This window comes from Ranitomeya imitator, chromosome 7 (genome assembly GCF_032444005.1).
Source record: "Ranitomeya imitator isolate aRanImi1 chromosome 7, aRanImi1.pri, whole genome shotgun sequence".
NCBI lineage: Eukaryota > Metazoa > Chordata > Amphibia > Anura > Dendrobatidae > Ranitomeya > Ranitomeya imitator.
This window is the reverse complement of record NC_091288.1, coordinates 111,712,120-111,733,631: the sequence shown is the minus strand read 5'-3', so window position 1 is coordinate 111,733,631 and position 21,512 is coordinate 111,712,120. Positions and strand designations below refer to the sequence as shown.

The 21,512-nt window shown below is 43.2% G+C and overlaps 1 protein-coding gene across 3 annotated transcripts in view; it reads right to left on the bottom strand.

The window, feature by feature from the left end:
• The window catches only part of LOC138644861 (carboxypeptidase O-like), a 164,955-nt gene that overhangs the window by 5,502 nt on the left and 137,941 nt on the right, over positions 1–21,512 (bottom strand). Inside the window, exons 9-10 of one of the 3 annotated variants that reach the window (XM_069733750.1) lie at positions 15,419–15,503; positions 9,149–9,749 (exon numbers count right to left, since the gene is read on the bottom strand). In XM_069733750.1, the coding sequence (XP_069589851.1) occupies positions 9,247–9,749; positions 15,419–15,503 (588 nt within the window). In that variant the 3' untranslated portion in view covers positions 9,149–9,246. Of the gene's footprint in view, positions 1–9,148; positions 9,750–15,418; positions 15,504–21,512 lie in introns of those variants that run through there. The other 2 variants (XM_069733749.1, XM_069733751.1) reach the window with 2 other exon arrangements.

The window sequence follows — 21,512 nt, the reverse complement described above, 5'->3', positions numbered from 1 at the left end:
ATATACTATGTGGCTGTGCTATATACTACGTGGCTGTGCTATATACCACGTGGCGGTGCTTTATACTACGTAGCTGTGCAATATACTACGTGGACTGTGCAATATACTACGTGGGCTGTACTATATACTACATGGCTGTGCAAATACTATGTGGCTGTGAAATATACTATGTGGCTGTGCAATATACTATGTGGCTGTGCTATATACTACGTGGCTGTGCAATATACTACGTGGGCTGTGCTATATACTACGTGGCTGTGCTATATACTATGTGGCTTTGCGATATGCTACATGGATGTGCTATATACTACGTAGCTGTGCTATATACTACATGGCTGTGCTATATACTACATGGCTGTGTTATATACTACGTAGCTGTGCTATATACTGTGTGGCTGTGCTATATTCTACGTGGCTGTGCAATATACTACGTGGGCTGTGCTTTATACTATGTGGCTGTGTTATATATTAAATGGCTGTGTTATATACTACGTAGCAGTGCTATATACTGTGTGGCTGTGCTATAAACTACGTGGCTGTGCTATATACTTTGTGGGCTGTGTTATATGCTACATGGGCTGTGAGACTTTTTCGCCCGGGGCCCTCAAAAACCTGGAGCCGGCCCTGGCTTCACTAATTTGTCGTGCCCGGCCGGCCGTGGATAATCAGTGACAGACGCAGACCGGCTGCAAATTGGCACGGGATTTGAGCCACGCTTCGCTAATTGGTCGTGCCCGGCCAGCCGAATCCTGTGTATTCATTGCATTATTCTGAAATCTTCATAAATAAACTACATACATATTCTAGAATACCCAATGCGTTAGAATCGGGCCACCATCTAGTATATATATATATATAGATATATATATATATATATATTATACAGTATATAACTGTGTATATATATATATATATATATATGAGTAGTGGTTTTATGCAGAACACTACTCGTTCCCTCTGTACACATGTGTTCTATCATGTAAACTTATGTCTGGCATAGTTTATTTTCCCCTACTAATGCACGCATGGATATATGCTTGGCAGTGAGCTTCATTCTCATTGTTCTTCTATGGGCATAGGGTGTGCACAGATATCAGCTCTGCCTGAATTCTTCTCATATTCATAATTTGGTGACCCACCCATGCATGTAGTTGTGTGCTTGGCAACAGCCTTGCGCTTATAAATATTCACTGCACTTAATGAGATGTTTGCTGTATTGCTCCGGCTTGTACTACTCATTCTGACACTAGCCCAGCTCATATAGATGTACATCATGTTCAGTGATGGGGTTCTATATTTGCTTATTCACGCACGCGCCGTTCATATATGGGAAAGCAGCTTGCCCTTTAGTGTTGCGACAACTACGCCTGTGCAACATTTGAAAATGGGTATCCTGTCTACATGAGTTCTCTCCTACAACTCTGCAGCCACTGGTAATACAGTTGGTTAATGAGACTATCGCCTATATATAGCGACTTATTAGTTTATTCCTTCCCCTGATGAAGCTGCCCGCATGCAGTGATGCACTTGTGGTTTGTCTTTTTGATTCAAGGGCCATGCATATAGCCATGTCTCTCATAACCCCTATCCTTTCACCATGTTGGGTCATTTTTTCCTGAGTTCTTTTGCGTATTTGCCATTTAATTTTTATACTTGGTTGTTTCTCATTGTTATGTATGTTATTTTGATTATCACCAAAAGACCCTACTCAAGGTGTTAAATCAAATGAGAGGGTAAATGAGTATATTCAACCATAGAGCGTTTATTTTATTAAAGCACTTATTTTTAAAAATAGTAACACTATTACACTATTGAACAAAGTAACACTACCAAGAAAAAGTGTGGGGTAATAACATGAAGATAAAGCCAAAAGACAACAAATTCAATTTCATCAAATATTAAATAATAAGAAATCAATATTCTAGTAACAGCATGAAGGCAAAATGCAGGTGCACATAGGAAGATCATATAAGAAAGAACAATGTAATATGCACACAGGCTCCTAATAGCAGAATGAAAATAAAGTGCAAATGCAAATGTAAACAAAAGAATCTATTGTAAGCTTAAAATCTCCATAGCAGCAAAGTGCATTCTCGTGTGAGGCGGAGATTAGTAGTGCAATACAGCATATTGAATTTATCCCCTCTGTGACCTTAGACGTACTATCCCGTCGAGGTGCCCTGGGCTTATCTGACCCTGGACGGGATAGTACGTCATAGCCGATCGGCCGCGCTCACGGGGGGAGCGCGGCCGATCGCGGCCGGGTGTCAGCTGCTTATCGCAGCTGACATCCGGCACTATGTGCCAGGAGCGGTCACGGACCGCCCCCGGCACATTAACCCCTGGCACACCGCGATCAAAGATGATCGCGATGTGCCGGCGGTGCAGGGAAGCACCGCGCAGGGAGGGGGCTCCCTGCGGGCTTCCCTGAGCCCCCCGCAGCAACGCGATGTGATCGCGTTGCTGCGAGGGTCTCCTCACCTCCCTCCCTGCTCGAGCCCCGGATCCAAGATGGCCGCGGATCCGGGTCCTGCAGGGAGGGAGGTGGCTTCACAGAGCCTGCTTAGAGCAGGCACTGTGAAGGCTGCAGCGCTGCATGTCAGATCAGTGATCTGACAGAGTGCTGTGCAAACTGTCAGATCACTGATCTGTGATGTCCCCCCCCTGGGACAAAGTAAAAAAGTAAAAAAAAAATTTTCCAAATGTGTAAAAAAAATAAAAAAAAATATTCCAAAATAATGAAAAAAAAAAAAAATATTATTCCCATAAATACATTTCTTCATCTAAATAAAAAAAAAAACCAATAAAAGTACACATATTTAGTATCGCCGCGTCCGTAACAACCCGACCTATAAAACTGTCCCACTAGTTAACCCCTTCAGTAAACACCGTAAGAAAAAAAAAAAAAAAACGAGGCAAAAAACAACGCTTTATTATCATACCGCCGAACAAAAAGTGGAATAACACGCGATCAAAAGGACAGATATAAATAACCATGGTACCGCTGAAAGCGTCATATTGTCCCGCAAAAAAAGAGCCGCCATACAGCATCATCAGCAAAAAAATAAAAAAGTTATAGTCCTGAGAATAAAGCGATGCAAAAATAATTATTTTTTCTGTAAAATAGTTTTTATCGTATAAAAGCACCAAACCATAAAAAAATGATATAAATGAGGTATCGCTGTAATCGTACTGACCCGAAGAATAAAACTGATTTATCAATTTTACAAAACGCGGAACGGTATAAACGCCTCCCCCAATAGAAATTCATGAATAGCTGGCTTTTGGTCATTCTTCCTCACAAAAATCGGAATAAAAAGCGATAAAAAAATGTCACGTGCCCAAAAATGTTTTCAATAAAAACGTCAACTCGTCCCGCAAAAAACAAGACCTCACATGACTCTGTGGACCAAAATATGGAAAAATTATAGCTCTCAAAATGTGGTATTGCAAAAAATATTTTTTGCAATAAAAAGGGTCTTTCAGTGTGTGACGGCTGCCAATCATAAAAATCCGCTAAAAAACTCGCTATAAAAGTAAATCAAACCCCCCTTCATCACCCCCTTAGTTAGGGAAAAAAAAAAAAATGTATTTATTTCCATTTTCCCATTAGGGCTAGGGTTAGGGCTAGGATTAGGATTAGGGTTAGGACTAGGGTTAGGGCTAGGGTTAGGGCTAGGGCTAGGGCTAGGGTTAGGGCTAGGGTTAGGGCTAGGGTTAGGGTTAGGGCTAGGGTTAGGGCTAGGGTTAGGGCTAGGGTTAGGGTTAGGGTTAGGGCTAGGGTTAGGGCTAGGGTTAGGGCTAGGGTTAGGGCTAGGGTTAGGGTTAGGGTTAGGGCTAGGGTTAGGGATAGGGTTAGGGTTAGGGCTAGGGTTAGGGTTAGGGTTAGGGCTAGGGTTAGGGCTAGGGTTAGGGTTAGGGTTGGGGCTACAGTTAGGGTTGGGGCTAAAGTTAGGGTTAGGGTTTAGATTACATTTACAGTTGGGAATAGGGTTGGGATTAGGGTTAGGGGTGTGTCAGGGTTAGAGGTGTGGTTAGGGTTACCGTTGGAATTAGGGTTAGGGGTGTGTTTAGATTAGGGTTTCAGTTATAATTGGGGGGTTTCCACTGTTTCGGCACATCAGGGGCTCTCCAAACACGACATGGCGTCCGATCTCAATTCCAGCCAATTCTGCGTTGAAAAAGTAAAACAGTGCTCCTTCCCTTCTGAGCTCTCCTGTGTGCCCAAACAGGGGTTTACCCCAACATATGGGGTATCAGCGTACTCAGGACAAATTGGACAACAACTTTTGTGGACCAATTTCTCCTGTTACCCTTGGGAAAATACAAAACTGGGGGCTAAAAAATAATTTTTGTGGGAAAACAAAAAGATATTTTATTTTCACGGCTCTGCGTTATAAACTGTAGTGAAACACTTGGGGGTTCAAAGTTCTCACAACACATCTAGATAAGTTCATTGAGGGGTCTAGTTTCCAATATGGGGTCACTTGTGGGGGGTTTCTACTGTTTAGGTACATTAGGGGCTCTGCAAACGCAATGTGACGCCTGCAGACCAATCCATCTAAGTCTGCATTCCAAATGATGCTCCTTCCCTTCCGAGCCCTCCCATGCGCCCAAACGGTGGTTCCCCCCCACATATCGGGTATCAGCGTACTCAGGACAAATTGGACAACAACATTTAGGGTCCAATTTCTCCTGCTAACCTTGGAAAAATACAAAACTGGGGGCTAAAATATAATTTTTGTGGAAAAAAAAATATTTTTTATTTGCATGGCTCTGCGTTATAAACTGTAGTGAAATACTTGGGGGTTCAAAGCTCTCACAACACATCAAGATGAGTTCCTTAGGGGGTCTACTTTCCAAAATGGTATCACTTGTGGGGGGTTTCTACTGTTTAGGTACATTAGGGGCTCTGCAAACGCAATGTGACGCCTGCAGACCATTCCATCTAAGTCTGCATTCCAAATGGCGCTCCTTCCCTTCCGAACCCTCCCATGCGCCCAAACGGTGGTTCCCCCCCACATATGGGGTATCAGCGTACTCAGGACAAATTGGACAACAACTTTTGGGGTCCAATTTCTCCTGTTACCCTAGGGAAAATACAAAACTGGGGGCTAAAAAATAATTTTTGTGGGAAAAAAATTTTGTTTTATTTTTATGGCTCTGCATTATAAACTTCTGTGAAGCCCTTGGTGGGTCAAAGTGCTCACCACACATCCAGATAAGTTCCTTAGGGGGTCTACTTTCCAAAATGGTGTCACTTGTGGGGGGTTTCAATGTTTAGGCACATCAGTGGCTCTCCAAACGCAACATGGCGTCCCATCTCAATTTCTGTCAATTTTGCATTGAAAAGTCAAACTGCGCTCCTTCCCTTCCGAGCTCTCCCATGCGCCCAAACAGTGGTTTGCTGCCACATATGGGGTATCAGCGTACTCAGGACAAATTGGACAACAACTTTTGAGGTCCAATTTCTTCTCTTACCCTTGGAAAAATAAAAAATTGGGGGCAAAAATATAATTTTTGTGAAAAAATATGATTTTTTATTTTTACGGTTCTGCATTATAAACTTCTGTGAAGCACTTGGTGGGTCAAAGTGCTCACCACACATCCAGATAAGTTCCTTAGGGGGTCTACTTTCCAAAATGGTGTCACTTGTGGGGGGTTTCAATGTTTAGGCACATCAGTGGCTCTCCAAACACAACATGGCGTCCCATCTCAATTCCTGTCAATTTTGCATTGAAAAGTCAAATAGCGCTCCTTCCCTTCCGAGCTCTCCCATGCGCCCAAACAGTGGTTTACTGCCACATATGGGGTATCAGCGTACTCAGGACAAATTGGACAACAACTTTTTGGGTCCAATTTCTCCTGTTACCCTTGGTAAAATAAAACAAATTGGAGCTGAAGTAAATTTTTTGTGTAAAAAAGTTAAATGTTCATTTTTATTTAAACATTCCAAAAATTCCTATTAAACACCTGAAGGGTTAATAAACTTCTTGAATGTGGTTTTGAGCACCTTGAGGGGTGCAGTTTTTAGAATGGTGTCACACTTGGGCATTTTCTATCATATAGACCCCTCAAAATGACTTCAAATGAGACGTGGTCCCTAAAAAAAAATGGTGTTGTAAAAATGAGAAATTGCTGGTCAACTTTTAACCCTTATAACTCCCTAACAAAAAAAAAAATTGGTTCCAAAATTATGCTGATGTAAAGGAGACATGTGGGAAATGTTACTTATTAAGTATTTTGTTTGACATATCTCTGTGATTTAATTGCATAAAAATTCAAAGTTTGAAAATTGCGAAATTTTCAAAATTTTCGCCAAATTTCCGTTTTTTTCACAAATAAACGCAGGTACTATCAAAGAAATTTTACCACTATCATGAAGTACAATATGTCACGAGAAAACAATGTCAGAATCACCAGGATCCGTTGAAGCGTTTCGGAGTTATAACCTCATAAAGGGACAGTGGTCAGAATTGTAAAAATTGGCCTGGTCATTAACGTGCAAACCACCCTTGGGGGTAAAGGGGTTAAAGTGCCTGCTGTGCAAAAAGAGAATAGATACTATAATTGTGCGGGCTAATACCTACATAATCTGGGTGAAAAGACCCCGACCTGCCGCCTCTACACGCGTTTCGCCATGTCTTCATTATTTTGATTGTGGTATTTACCTCATCTTTGATCACCACTATAACCACAGGACCTAACGCAGGGACTTAGTGTGGACTTTGAATTTTGGTTATGCAGCTTTTAATGTCTTGTACAGGCCCTTTATAGCTGGAAACTTTTTTATATACTTTATAATATAGGATACAATTTTCAGATCACACTCGTTCACGCCTGTTAATGATTATGATCGGATTATGCAGTCCGATTTTCAGAGACTGACAGAATGGAGAAGATGAAGAATTGTTTTTCCATCATCTCCTCATCCGAGACAATCATATCACACTATGCTGATCAGAGTTTGATGAGAGTCTGATTAGCATAATCGGCCTGATTTACTCAGATGACAGAATACACACCGGTGTGACCTTAACCTTGCTAGGAATGTCAAAGAAGTGCTGGCAATTGGATTGCTAGGATAATTGTATGAAACATGGAGTAATAGTAATTGGGTAACACTGCTTACGTATTTGTGCTTTTATATTGAAATTCTGAAAGATTTGAAGCTAGGACACATATTGCTTCCTCTCAGCCTTAAAATTCCTGTATAATATGTCTGCTCTAACGTATACGAGTGTCTTACAATGTTTTGCTCTGTGGCAAGAGGTAAAAGGATGTTTCATGGCTTTTGTATTGTCATGCCTATAAAGCTTCTTAATTTGTCTGATATTGTGCATTGTGTTGTCATATTTACATGCTTTAGCACTACAGAGTGCAACTTTATTTGTTTATTGAATATTGTGTTGGTTACTTGTTTGCGAATATTGGCTTCACTGACCTCTGGGGCACTGAACTGTGGAAATGCCTTGCCATATCTGGTACAAGAACTTACTAAGCAGTATGCCTACACACCTCGATCACTGAACTGCATATGAGCTTTGAATTCCTTTTATCTTGAGATCCAGTGCTGGTGATCTACTATATACTGTAATTAAAATTATTTTACTAGAAATATTATAACATATAATAAAACTAATTTAATCAAATATTGCTGATAAACATGAGCACACTGTAATAGTAAAAAAAAAACGCCAACCGATATTTACAATTTGTTGTGCATTTATTGTTAAATTATTGGTTACACATTCATTTTTTGCTTCTTTTACACATCGATTTAATAAAATTATATATTTCAAAATAATTTTTATTAGAATAATTTTGCGCATATTTTTGTACTAATTGCACATTTAATGCACTATGCACTTTTATATGGTTGCTATTTAATTATTTAATTATTTGGTTTGGAATAGTGCTGGTATATATCTTATCATTGTGGAGGTTTATAAATTATTTGATGACTATTTTTGTAAATAGTGGTTGGCGTCTGTTTTTTACTATTACAGTGTGCTCATGTTTATCAGCTATATTTGATTAAATTAGTTTTTTTATATGTTATAATATTTCTAATAAAATAATTTTATATACTGTCTTTTTTTGCACATTCTTTTTTGGGATGATTTATGTTATTATTGGTGCATGACACATTATTTTACATACACTGTAAGTGGTTACACATCTGATTAATTATATACTGTAATTGTCTAAGGGTCACTTCCTTCTTTCTGTCTGTCTGTATTTCTGTCCGTCTGTCTGTCACGGAAATCCCAAGTCGCTGATTGGTCGCGGTCAAATGGCCATGACCAATAAGTGACGGGCACAGTGCGGCCGTGAAATGGCCGCTCCCTACTCCCCTGCCGTCAGTGCCAGCTCCATACTCCCCTCCAGTCAGCACTCACACAGGGTTAATGGCAGCGTTAACGGACTGCATTATGCCGAGGTGTAACGCACTCCGTTAACGCTGCTATTAACCCTGTGTGACCAAATTTTTACTATTGATGCTGCATATGCAGCATCAATAGTAAAAAGATCTAATATTAAAAACAATAAAAAAAATAAAAAATCATTATATACTCACCTTCCAGCGCCTTTCCCGCTCCTCGCGATGGTCCGGTCCATGCATTGTCGCCTCGCGAGATGATGACGTAGCGGTCTCACGAGACCGCTACGTCATCATCTCGTGAGACCACAATGCAATGCACTCTTGGGACCGGAGCGTCGCGAGGAGCATCGGTAAATGCCTTGCCTGGATCCGGCGGCCGATGGAAGGTGAGTATATAACTATTTTTTTATTTAAATTTTTTTTTAACAGGGATATGGTACCCACATTGCTATATACTACGTGGGCTGTGTTAGATACTGCGTGGGCTGTGTTATATACTACATCTCTGTGCTATATACTATGTGGGCTGTGCTATATACTACATGGCTGTGGTATATATTACGTGGCTGGGCAATATACTACATTGCTGTGCTGTATACTACCTGGCATGGGTTATATACTACATGGGCAGTGTTATACAGGGTGGAGCGCGGTAATTTGCTGATTTGGGAATGAAATAAAAAAATTATGATCATTAGAAAAATTTATTTTATATTTTAATTATACTGAACAGTAATGGAATTTTTAAATTACATGGTTTTAAATAGTGTATCTGGCAAATGTCGACCTTCGCTATCCACACACTGCTGCATACGTTTTCTGAAGTTTTCATGAACTCTAACAAGCATGTCCACTGGTATTCACCCACTGAGGTGAAAATGTGCCTCATCAGAAAAAAACACAATTGCGTCACGGGGTATCGTTGCTAACATGTCTTCACAAGAGGTCCGCCGTGTCAAATAGTCCCATGCTGACAAATGTTGGACCACGCACATTTTATACGGGTGAAAATTCAGTTCATCATGAAGAATCCGGTGGAGAGATCGTCTTGAAATGCCAAGAGCAAATGATTGCTTCTGAGCAGAGCGTTTCGGAGATTGCAGTACTGCTGCTCTAACTCTCTCGATGTTTTGTGGTGTTGTAATCCTTCTCTCAGGTCCCCTTCGTACACATGACACATTCCCTGCTGTTCTGAATGCATTCACCCAATTTACAATTGATTGCCGTCCAGGAACACGTCCGCGTGGAGGAACAGCGAATTGTAAACGAAAAGCACGCTGCACTGCAATGATCGAGTGGGCATTTGAAAAATACGCTTCAACACAAAATGACCTCTCCTCACGTGTCCACTGCATGATGGCAACTGAAAGGCAGAGGAATACAAATCTCCCATCAGCCACTGTAAGCCACACCCACTCTCCCCTCTCTTCGACCGACAGTGCCGCCACAGCATGCAGTGCAAAAAAGCAAATTACCGCGCTCCACCCTGTATAATACATCTCTTTGCTATATACTACGTGGCTGTGCTATATACTACGTGGCTGTGCTATATACTACGTGGCTGTGCAATATATTACGTGGCTGTGCAAAATATTATGTGGCTGGACAATATTCTACGTGGCTGTCTATGTGGCTGTGCAAAATATTACATGGCTGGACAATATACTTCAAGGCTGTCTGTGCTATATACTATGTATCTGTGCTATATACTATGTGGCTGGGCAATATACTACGTGGCTGGGCAATATACTACGTGGCTGGGCAATATACTAGGTGTCTGTGCCATATAGTACGTGGCTGTGCAATATACTACGTGACTGTGCAATATACTATGTGACTGGGCAATATACTACGTGACTGGGCAATATACTACGTGGCTGTGCAATATACTACGTGGGCTGTGTTATATACTAGGTGGGCTGTGCTATATACTACGTGGCTGGGCAATATACTATGTGGCTGTGTTATATACTACGTAGGCTGTGTTATATACTATATGGGCTGGCTGTGTTATACGCTACTTGGCTGTGCTATATTTCTCTGCTGTATCTGTGCATCATGAGTCGTGGTATGTGTTAAAGAAGGGGTCCCACTGAGACTTTCTCCCAGGGCCCTCAAAAACCTGGTGCCCGCCCTAGCTTCACTGATTGATCATGCCCGGCCGCGAACAGTCAGCGACAGTCGCAGTCCGCCCGCGTAATGGCGCAGAATTTGAACCAGGCTTCGCTAATTGGTCACGGCCGGCGGGTGAATCCTTTGTATAAATTGCATTATTCCGAAAACTTCATAAATAAAATACATACCTATTCTAGAATACCCCGATGCATTAGAATCAGGCCACCATCTAGTTTTGTTATAATACTGAACACATAAGTTTTAATTAAATCCATTACAGGCTATCATCCTTTTAGGGGAACAGATAGGGCAATCTGTCACTAAGACAGGGATCGTCGAACGGTGTGCTGCCTACCTGCTGGTCGAGTCCGACACATCGCTGATCGGGTGGACAGATTACTGGGAGGGGCTGGTGAGGACCCAGCGGTCATGGTGCACATTGGCACTAATGACAAAGTTAGAGGTAGGTGGAAGGTCCTTAAAGATGATTTCAGGGAATTAGGCTGCAAGCTGAAAGCAAGGACCTCCAACGTGGTATTTTCCGAAATACTGCCTGTACCACGTGCCACGCCAGAGAGGCAACGGGAGATTAGGGAGGTTAATAAGTGGCTCAAGAATTGGTGTAGGAAGGAGGGGTTTGGGTTCCTGCAGAACTGGGCCGACTTCTCAGTTGGCTACAGGCTCTACGCTAGGGACGGGCTGCACCTCAATGGGGAGGGTGCAGCTGTGTTGGGGGAGAAAATGGCTAGAAGGTTGGAGGAGTGTTTAAACTAGGAATTGGGGGGGAGGGTATTCATTTTATAGGAGGGGAAGATAGTGCAGATAGACACCTGGGCACAAATAAGGAAGTTGGGGGTGGCGGTGGCATGGGGGGTGGGGTTAGAACAGTTAATAATTTAGGAAAGAATAGAGGTGCAGAGAGATACATAAAATGTATGTATACTAATGCCAGAAGCCTCGCCAACAAAATGGACGAATTAGAACTAATGTTGTTGGAGCATAATTATGACATGGTGGGGATATCTGAGACATGGCTGGATGAGAGCCATGACTGGGCTGTTAACTTGCAGGGCTATAGTCTGTTCAGAAATGACTGTACAGATAAGCGAGGGGGAGGGGTGTGTCTATAAGTAAAATCATCCTTAAAATCCATCCTGCGTGATAATATAGGTGAATTTAATGAAAATGTAGAATCCCTGTGGGTGGAGATAGGGGGAGGGGGAAAAACAATAAATTACTGATAGGGGTTTGTATTAAATCTCCAAAAATAATGGAAGCAATGGAGAATATCCTCGTAAAGCAAATAGATGAAGCTGCGACTCAAGGAAAAGTCATTATTATGGGGGACTTCAACTACCCTGAAATAGATTGGGGATCAGAAACCTGCAGTTCCAGCAAAGGTAATCGTTTGACAACTATGAGAGACAATTACCTTGCACAACTGGTTCAGGACCCAACAAGAAGGGGGGCACTGCTAGACCTAATATTAACCAACAGGGCAGACCGCATATCAAATATTAGGGTTGGGGGTCACTTGGGAAATAGCAATCACAAAATAATAAGTTTTCATGTATCCTTTAAAAAGATGTGTAATAGAGGGTTTACAAGGACACTAAACTTCAGGAGGGCAAATTTCCAACGGATGAGAGAGGATCTTGGTGCAATTAACTGGGATGATATCCTGAGACACAAAAATACACAAAGAAAATGGGAGACATTTATTAGAATCCTGGATAGGACCTGTGCACAGTATATACCATATGGGAATAAACATACTAGAAATAGGAGGAAACCAATATGGCTAAATAGAGCTGTAAGGGGCTCAATAAGTGACAAAAAGAAAGCATTTAGAGAATTAAAGGAAGTAGGTAGTGATGAGGCATTAAATAAATACAGAAAATTAAATAAATTCTGTAAAAAGCAAATCAAGGCAGCAAAGATTGAGACAGAGAGACTCATTGCCAGAGAGAGTAAAGCTAATCCTAAAATATTCTTTAACTACATAAATAGTAAGAAACTAAAAAATGATAGTGTTGGCCCCCTTAAAAATAGTCTGGGTGAAATGGTGGATGAGGATGAGGAAAAAGCCAATATGCTAAATGACTTTTTTTTTATCAGTATTTACACAAGAAAATCCCATGGCAGACAAAATAATTAGTGATAAAAATTCCCAATTAAATGTCACCTGCTTAACCCAGCAGGAAGGGCGGCGGCGTCTAAAAATCACTAAAATTGACAAATCTCCGGGCCCGGATGGGATACACCCTCGAGTACTGCAGGAATTAAGTACAGTCATTGATAGACCATTATTTTTAATCTTTAAAGACTCCATAATAACAGGGTCTGTACCACAGGACTGGCATATAGCAAATGTGGTGCCAATATTCAAAAAGGGGACAAAAACTGAACTCAGAAATTATAGGCCAGTAAGCTTAACCTCTACTGTGGGTAAAATCCTGGAGGGCATTCTAAGGGATGCTATACTAGAGTATCTGAAGAGGAATAACCTCAAGACCCAGTATCAGCACAGGTTTACTAGGGACCGTTCATGTCAGACTAATTTGATCGGTTTCTATGAAGAGGTAAGTTCCGGATTGGACCAAGGGAACCCAGTGGATGTAGTGTATATGGACTTTTCAAAAGCTTTTGATAAGGTGCCACACAAAAGGTTGATACATAAAATGAGAATAATGGGGATAGGGGAAAATATGTGCAAGTGGGTTGAGAGCTGGCTCAGGGATAGGAAACAAAGGGTGTTTATTAATGGAGCACACTCGGACTGGGTAGCGGTTAGCAGTGGGGTACCACATGGGTCAGTATTGGGGCCTCTTCTTTTTAACATATTTATTAATGACCTTGTAGGGGGCATTCAGAGTAGAATTTCAATATTTGCAGATGACACTAAACTCTGCAGGGTAATCAATACAGAGGAGGACAATTTTATATTACAGGATGATTTATGTAAACTAGAAGCTTGGGCTGATAAATGGCAAATGAGCTTTAATGGGGATAAATGTAAGGCCATGCACGTGGGTAGAAGTAATAAGTAGGGTTGAGCGACTTTTACTTTTATAGGATCGGGTCGGGTTTCACGAAACCCGACTTTTTCAAAAGTCGGGTCGAGTGAAATCGGCCGATCCTATAAAAAAGTCGGGGTCGGGGTCGGCCGAAACTCAAAACCCAATGCAGTGCATTGGGTTTCCAATGGTTCCCAGGGTCTGAAGGAGAGGAAACTCTCCTTCAGGCCCTGCGATCCATATTTAAGTGTAAAATAAAGAATTAAAATAAAAAATATTGCTATACTTACCCTCTGACGCGCCCTGGTACTAACCGGGAACCTTCCTTCCTTCGAATCAGCGCTTGCAGGACCTTGCGGTGACGTCGCGGCTTGTTATTGGTCGCGCGACCGCCCATGTGACCGCTCGCGCGACCAATCACAAGCCGCGACGTCACCGCGACGTCACCGCAAGGTCCTGCAAGCGCTGATTCTTAGGAAGGAAGGCTGCCGGAAAGAAGCAGGGCGCGTCCGAGGGTGAGTATATTCCTATTAGGTATATACTCACCCTCGGACGCGCCCTGCTTCTTTCCGGCAGCCTTCCTTCCTAAGAATCAGCGCTTGCAGGACCTTGCGGTGACGTCGCGGCTTGTGATTGGTCGCTCGAGCGGTCACATGGGCGATCGCACGACCAATCACAAGCCGCGACGTCACCGCGACGTCACTGCAAGGTCATGCAAGCGCTAATTCGAAGGAAGAAAGGCTGCCAGTTAGTACCAGGGCGCGTCAGAGGGTGAGTATAGCGATATTTTTTATTTTAATTCTTTATTTTACACTTAAATATGGATTCCGATACCGATTTCCGATATTGCAAACATATCGGAACTCGGGATCGGAATTCCGATACCAGATTCAGAAGATCGCCGACTTCATGGCCGACCCCACACTGGGGTCGGGTCGGGTTTCATGAAACCCGACTTTGCCAAAAGTCGGCGACTTCTGAAAATGGCCGACCCGTTTCGCTCAACCCTAGTAATAAGATGTATAATTATGTGCGTAATTCTAAAACTCTGGGCAAAACCGTCAATGAAAAAGACCTGGGTGTATGGGTGGATGACAAACTCATATTCAGTGGCCAGTGTCAGGCAGCTGCTACAAAGGCAAATAAAATAATGAGATGCATTAAAAGAGGCATAGATGCTCATGAGGAGAATATAATTTTACCTCTATACAAGTCACTAGTTTGACCACACTTAGAATACTGTGCACAGTTCTGGTCTCCGGTGTATAAGAAAGACATAGCTGAACTAGAGCGGGTGCAGAGAAGAGCGACCAAGGATATTAGAGGACTGGGGGGTCTGCAATACCAAGATAGGTTATTACACTTGGGGCTATTTAGTTTGAAAAAACGAAGACTAAGGGGTGATCTTATTTTAATGTATAAATATATGAGGGGACAGTACAAAGACCTTTCTGATGATCTTTTTAATCATAGACCTGAAACCGGGACAAGGGGGCATCCTCTGCGTTTGGAGGAAAAAAGGTTTAAGCATAATAACAGATGCGGATTCTTTACTGTAAGAGCAGTGAGACTATGGAACTCTCTGACGTATGATGTTGTAATGAGTGATTCATTACTTAAATTTAAGAGTGAACTGGATACCTTTCTGGAAAAGTATAATGTTACAGGGTATATACACTAGATTCCTTGATAGGGTGTTGATCCAGGGAACTAGTCTGATTGCCGTATGTGGAGTCGGAAAGGAATTTTTTTCCCCAATGTGGAGCTTACTCTTTGCCACGGGTTTTTTTTGCCTACCTCTGGATCAACATGTTAGGGTATGTTAGGTTAGGCTATGGGTTGAACTAGATAGACTTATAGTCTTCCTTCAACCTTAATAATAACTATGTAATTTACTCACCGATGACGATGGATGAAGATCCTACTTGGTATTCATTATTATGTTTTTCCTTCATTTTTGCATTAGCTTTGTTTGCAACCTCCATCTGAGAAAGAAAAAACAAATATAAGTGTATACTAAGCAAGAACTGTCTTCTTTACCAAAGCACTAAGTGGCCATTTCATTAAGACTGGTGTTAAGCACTCAAGTCTTAATGAATGAGCTCGCTGGAGTACAAAGCCCTAATTCTTTAATAGGCTCATGCCACGTAATGACTTAAGTGCACGTATTAAAGCACCGATCTTTCACTTTTTTAAAATTTCAGCACTGGAGTGCTGCTACTAATATAAGTGTCCTGCCCTTTGCATTACACTCACTAGCCATCGTCCTTTCACAGCGTCTCTCCTGTCCCGCACCATCATCTTGTGACCCCCAACTTCTGACTGACCGAAAGATGGTCACAAGCTCTCATTGTATGTCTATGAGGGCCTCAATCTGGTCATCTTAGACTAATATTGAGTTGTGACTTCCAGATCACTCAGCAAACACTGGAGGGATCCAGCAGGTCACAAACTGATGGAGACCAACCGAAGCAGCACCAGTAACAGCTAAAGACAATGGCTGATAAGTATAAAAATAGGGACAGGGAACTTAGATTAGCGATACCACTTCAGCACTGCAATAAAAAAAGCTAGACTGTTGCTTTATCTGACATGTGCCTCTAACAGAGATACGCTTTAGACACTGTCTTGACTACATTTTTTAAGTATGTTATGCCGCAAAAGAGGCATAACTATATGTGAATTTGACAGGAGGGCGAAGCCAAGCTCTGTTCCAGCAAGTGCTGCCTGTATTGGAACAGCTGTCCAGGACTGGCATTAAAATGTCAAAAGTCTCATATATTTATATCTCTACCAATTTGCACAAAAGTATTGTGACTTATTAGAGTGTTTAACAACAGAATTTTGGCCTCCAAGTAAGTAGATTAATAGCAACTGTCAAACAGTGTTGCTTCCTAAGTGGACAGCTTGATTTCACAGAAGTTTGATTTACTTGGAGTAATATTCTGTTGTTTAAGTGTTCCCTTTATTTTTTTTGAGCAGTGTATATTGTTTATCGGACTACATTCATCAGCAGCGCATTCACTGACACTACTGGTGAGCAGGCAGGCTCGCCACTACTCGGTGCTCACCCAAGCATCTCACTGCTCATGATGCTCTGAGCTCGCTGAGCAGTTCCGAGGTTGCTCGTCGGGAGCTCAGGTCCCCGTCCTACATAGTTGGCACTCTTAAGAGAGCCAATGAACATGCAGGGATTGTCTGCCACACACTGTAATGCCGCAGCCATGCTGATTGTGGCAATACAGTGATTGGCTGGCCACACAGCGTCATCAGGTCTATATCAGACCTGGCACCACCATGCTCGTCACAGTCTACTACAGAATCTGGCAGTGTAGGGAGAGTTGATGCTGAGCTAGAGAGAGATTTGCTTGGCTCTTACTGTATTTAGCGTGGATATGCCATATATTATACACATATCCATCTCAACTAACAGTACTGAGGACTAATAAAGCTGCATATACAGGTCTGACAAAAATTAAGAGACCACCGCATCAAAATCATTTCATGGGCAGCCCAATCTCAAGACCGGAACTCCATTGAAAACCTCTGGAATGTAATCAAGAGGATGATGGATAGTCAATAGCTATCAAACAAAGAACTGCTTAAATTTTTGCGCCAGAAGCAGTGTGAAAGATTAGTGGAAAGCATGCCAAGACGCATGAAAGCTGTGATTATTCCACAAAGTATTGATTTCTGAACTCTTCCTGAGTTAAAACATCAGTATTGTTGTTTCTAAATAATTATGAACTTGTTTTCTTTGCATTATTTGAGGTCTTAAAGCACTGTTTTTTTTTTAAATTTTGACCATTTTTCTTTGTCAGAAAAAACAAAAAAATGTATTGCTTGGAAATTCGGAGACATGTCAGAAGTTTTTAGAATAAAAGAACAATTTTAATTTTAAACAAAAATATACCTATAAAGAGAAAAATCAAACAAACTGAACATTTTGCAGTGGTCTCTTAATTTTTGCCACAACTGTATATCAGTGCTAGGCAGGCAGGCAGTGTATGTGGCAGACTTCAGTGCATATAGCAAGGGGGTCCATTCCAGTTATATATGCTGCTACTATTACAGATATTTCTAGACATAGCCCCAGGTATCAGGGGCCAGGAATAATTTTTTTTGGATCTGAATCCTGATTTGAATAAAAAGCAATCCAGAGAACACTGTTTTTCTGCTCCATTTGCTTGTTGGCAATGCAGAACACAGCCAGATTCTTTCCATATTACAGCATTAATATCCATCTATTTAAAGCTGTGGTTTGTCCGTCACACGGATTATATATAATTGCACTCAAAATTCTGCCATTTCTGGCCTCCATTTATATTTTGTTGCAGTGTGTTAGCGAAGATATTGACACCTGTTGTGTGGTAAAAATAGTTACCTACAGGTGAGCTTTTCAAAATTGTGGTTTGTCCATCACATGGATCATATACAATTATACAAAAAATTCTGCCATTTCTGGCCTCTATTTAAATTTTGTTGTAGTGTTTTAGCAAAGTTATTGACACTAGGGATAAGTGAGTGCCGAGCATTTCTGGGGTTGCTCGGCAGGAGTTCGGGTCCCCACCCTGCATGTTTGGCGCTGTTTAGAGCACCAATCAACATGCAGGGATTGTCTGCCATGCACTGTGTTCCTGTTTCCATGCACTGTAATGCCACAGCCATGTGAGTTGTGGCATTACACGGATTGGTTGGCTGCACAGCGTCATCAGGTCTATATCAGACCTGGCACCGCCCTGCTCGTCACACTCAGCTCTGGAATCACCACTGTAGGGAGAGTTGCTCCTGAGCTAGGCACAGAATTGGTGGGTTATCAGTTAGTGTGGTTATACCATTGTAGAATCCACAAATTCAGCTAAACCAACAATCTATAATATAACGCTGGGAGCGTCACTCTGTCCGAAGCCTTTATAGACTGCGCAGGCGCAAGCGCCGGCGCAGTCTAGCCCCCACAGAGTGACGCTCCCAGGAGATCGCGGTATGCGTAAGCACTGAACGCATACCGCGATCTCCACCGGAGAGTCAGGGACCGTGGACGCGCCAGGAGGGAGGGTAAGTATAGTCACCTGTCCTCCGTTCCAGCGCTGCGTGCGGCTCCGTCTCCGGCTCCTATGCTGTGACAGAGTCCAGTCACAGGCAGAGGAGCCGGAGTGTGTGTTCAAGAAAATGGCGCCGGAAAGCGCGGACTGCGCAGGCGCCGATTCCTGCTGCCGGAATCGGCGCCTGCGCAGTCCGCGCTTTCCGGCGCCATTTTCTTGAACACACACTCCGGCTCCACTGCAGGTGTGTCTTCAAGAAAATGGCGCCGGAGAGCGCGGACTGCGCAGGCGCCGATTCCTGCTGCCGGAATCGGCGCCTGCGCAGTCCGCGCTTTCCGGCGCCATTTTCTTGAACACACACCTACAGTGGAGCCGGACGATAGGTGAGTATGGTATTTTTTTTTTTTATATGGCAGCAGCATACGGGGGCATATAATACAATAGTGGCGCAGGATGGGAGCAGCACATGACAGAACGGGCGCAGGATGGCAGCAGCACATGACAGAAGGGCGCAGGATGGCAGCAGCGCATGACAGAACGGGCGCAGGATGGCAGCAGCACATGACAGAACGGGCGCAGGATGGCAGCAGCACATGACAGAACGGGCGCAGGATGGCAGCAGCACATGACAGAACGGGCGCAGGATGGCAGCAGCACATGACAGAACGGGCGCAGGATGGCAGCAGCGCATGACTGAACGGGCGCAGGATGGCAGCAGGATGGGAGCAGCACATGACAGAACGGGCGCAGGATGGCAGCAGCGCATGACTGAACGGGCGCAGGATGGCAACAGCACATGACAGAACGGGCGCAGGATGGCAGCAGCACATGACAGAACGGGCGCAGGATGGCAGCAGCGCATGACATAACGGGCGCAGGATGGCAGCAGGATGGGAGCAGCACATGACAGAACGGGCGCAGGATGGCAGCAGCGCATGACTGAACGGGCGCAGGATGGCAGCAGCGCATGACAGAACGGGCGCAGGATGGCAGCAGCACATGACAGAACGGGCGCAGGATGGCAGCAGCACATGACAGAACGGGCGCAGGATGGCAGCAGCACATGACAGAACGGGCGCAGGATGGCAGCAGCACATGACAGAACGGGTGCAGGATGGCAGCTGCGCATGACATAACGGGCGCAGGATGGCAGCAGGATGGGAGCAGCACATGACAGAACGGGCGCAGGATGGCAGCAGCGCATTACAGAACGGGGGCGCAGGATGGGAGCAGCACATGACAGAACGGGCGCAGGATGGCAGCAGCACATGACAGAACGGGCGCAGGATGGCAGCAGCACATGACAGAACGAGCGCAGGATGGCAGCTGCGCATGACATAACGGGCGCAGTATGGCAGCAGGATGGGAGCAGCACATGACAGAACGGGCGCAGGATGGCAGCAGCACATGACAGAACGGGCGCAGGATGGCAGCAGCGCATGACTGAACGGGCGCAGGATGGCAGCAGGATGGGAGCAGCACATGACAGAACGGGCGCAGGATGGCAGCAGCGCATGACAGAACGGGGGCGCAGGATGGGAGCAGCACATGACAGAACGGGCGCAGGATGACAGCAGCACATGATGGAGACCATATACCAATATAAATGCTCGCCACCCGGGCGTAGAACGGGTTCAATAGCTAGTATATAGATATCAGTGATAGGTAGGGAGGTAGTGTATGTGGCTATACACATGGTCAAAATTGTTGGTACCCTTCTTTTAATGACAGAAAAACCCACAATGGTCACAGAAATAATTTGAATCTGACAAAAGTAATAATAAATACAAGATCTATGAAAATGAACAAATGAAAGTCAGACATTACTTTTGAGCCATGCTTCCACAGAATTAAAAAAAAAATAAAACTCATGAAATAGGCCTGGATGGATTAAATATCCTTAACTTAATATTTTGTTGCACAACCTTATGAAGCAATCACTGCAATCAATCGATTCCTGCAATTGTCAATGAGACTTCTGCACCTCTCAACAGGTATTTTGGCCCACTCCTCAAGAGCAAACTGCTCCAATTGTCTCGTGCTTGAAGGTTGCCTTTTCTAGATGGCATGTTTCAGCTCATTCCAAAGATGCTCAATAAGATTTAGGTCAGGGCTCAGAGAAGGCCACTTCAGAATAGTCCAATGTTTTCCTCTTAGCCATTCTTGGATGTTTTTAGCTGTGTGTTTTGGGTCATTACTCTGTTGAAAGACTCATGACCTGCGACTGAGACCAAGCTTTCTAACATTACACTAGGCAGCACATTTCTCTCTAGAATAGGTTGATAGTCTTGAGATTTCATTGTACCCTGCACAGATTCTAGACACACACCCCAGAACATGACAGTGGCTACTCCTTTTTTAACAGTAGGGACAGTGTTGGTACCCCTCTTTTAATGACAGAAAAACCCACAATGGTCACAGGTGAACTTCAGGCTCAAAGAACATCAGTGTCATATTGCACCATCCATTGTTGTATAAGCCAAAGTAGACTAACATACATGAAATAATAAAGTTGCGTTAAAACCAAGCCCACCATTGTATTTATTGTGAAATTCTCAATAAGTTCGATGTGTCACATGACCCTCTTCCCATTGGAAAAACTAAAGTTGGATCCAAAATGGCTGACTTCAAAATGGCCGCCATGGTCACCACCCATCTTGAAAAGTTTTCCCTCTCCCATATACTACAGAGCCACAAACAGGAAGTTGATATCACCAACCATTCCCATTTTATTTATGTGTATCCATATACATGGCCCGCCCTGTACATCTTGTAGTTTATGAAAATGTAAGATGTTGTGACTGACTGCTGGCCACAAGGTTCTGGGTTAGAAAAAATATTCTGGCTACGAATCATCAGTTTTGTCTACTCAAAATTGTGCAAATATTTTGCAATGTTTGCCATTTTTATGCCAGTTCAGGCCAGCCTGACCATTAAATTTGTGAGAATTTT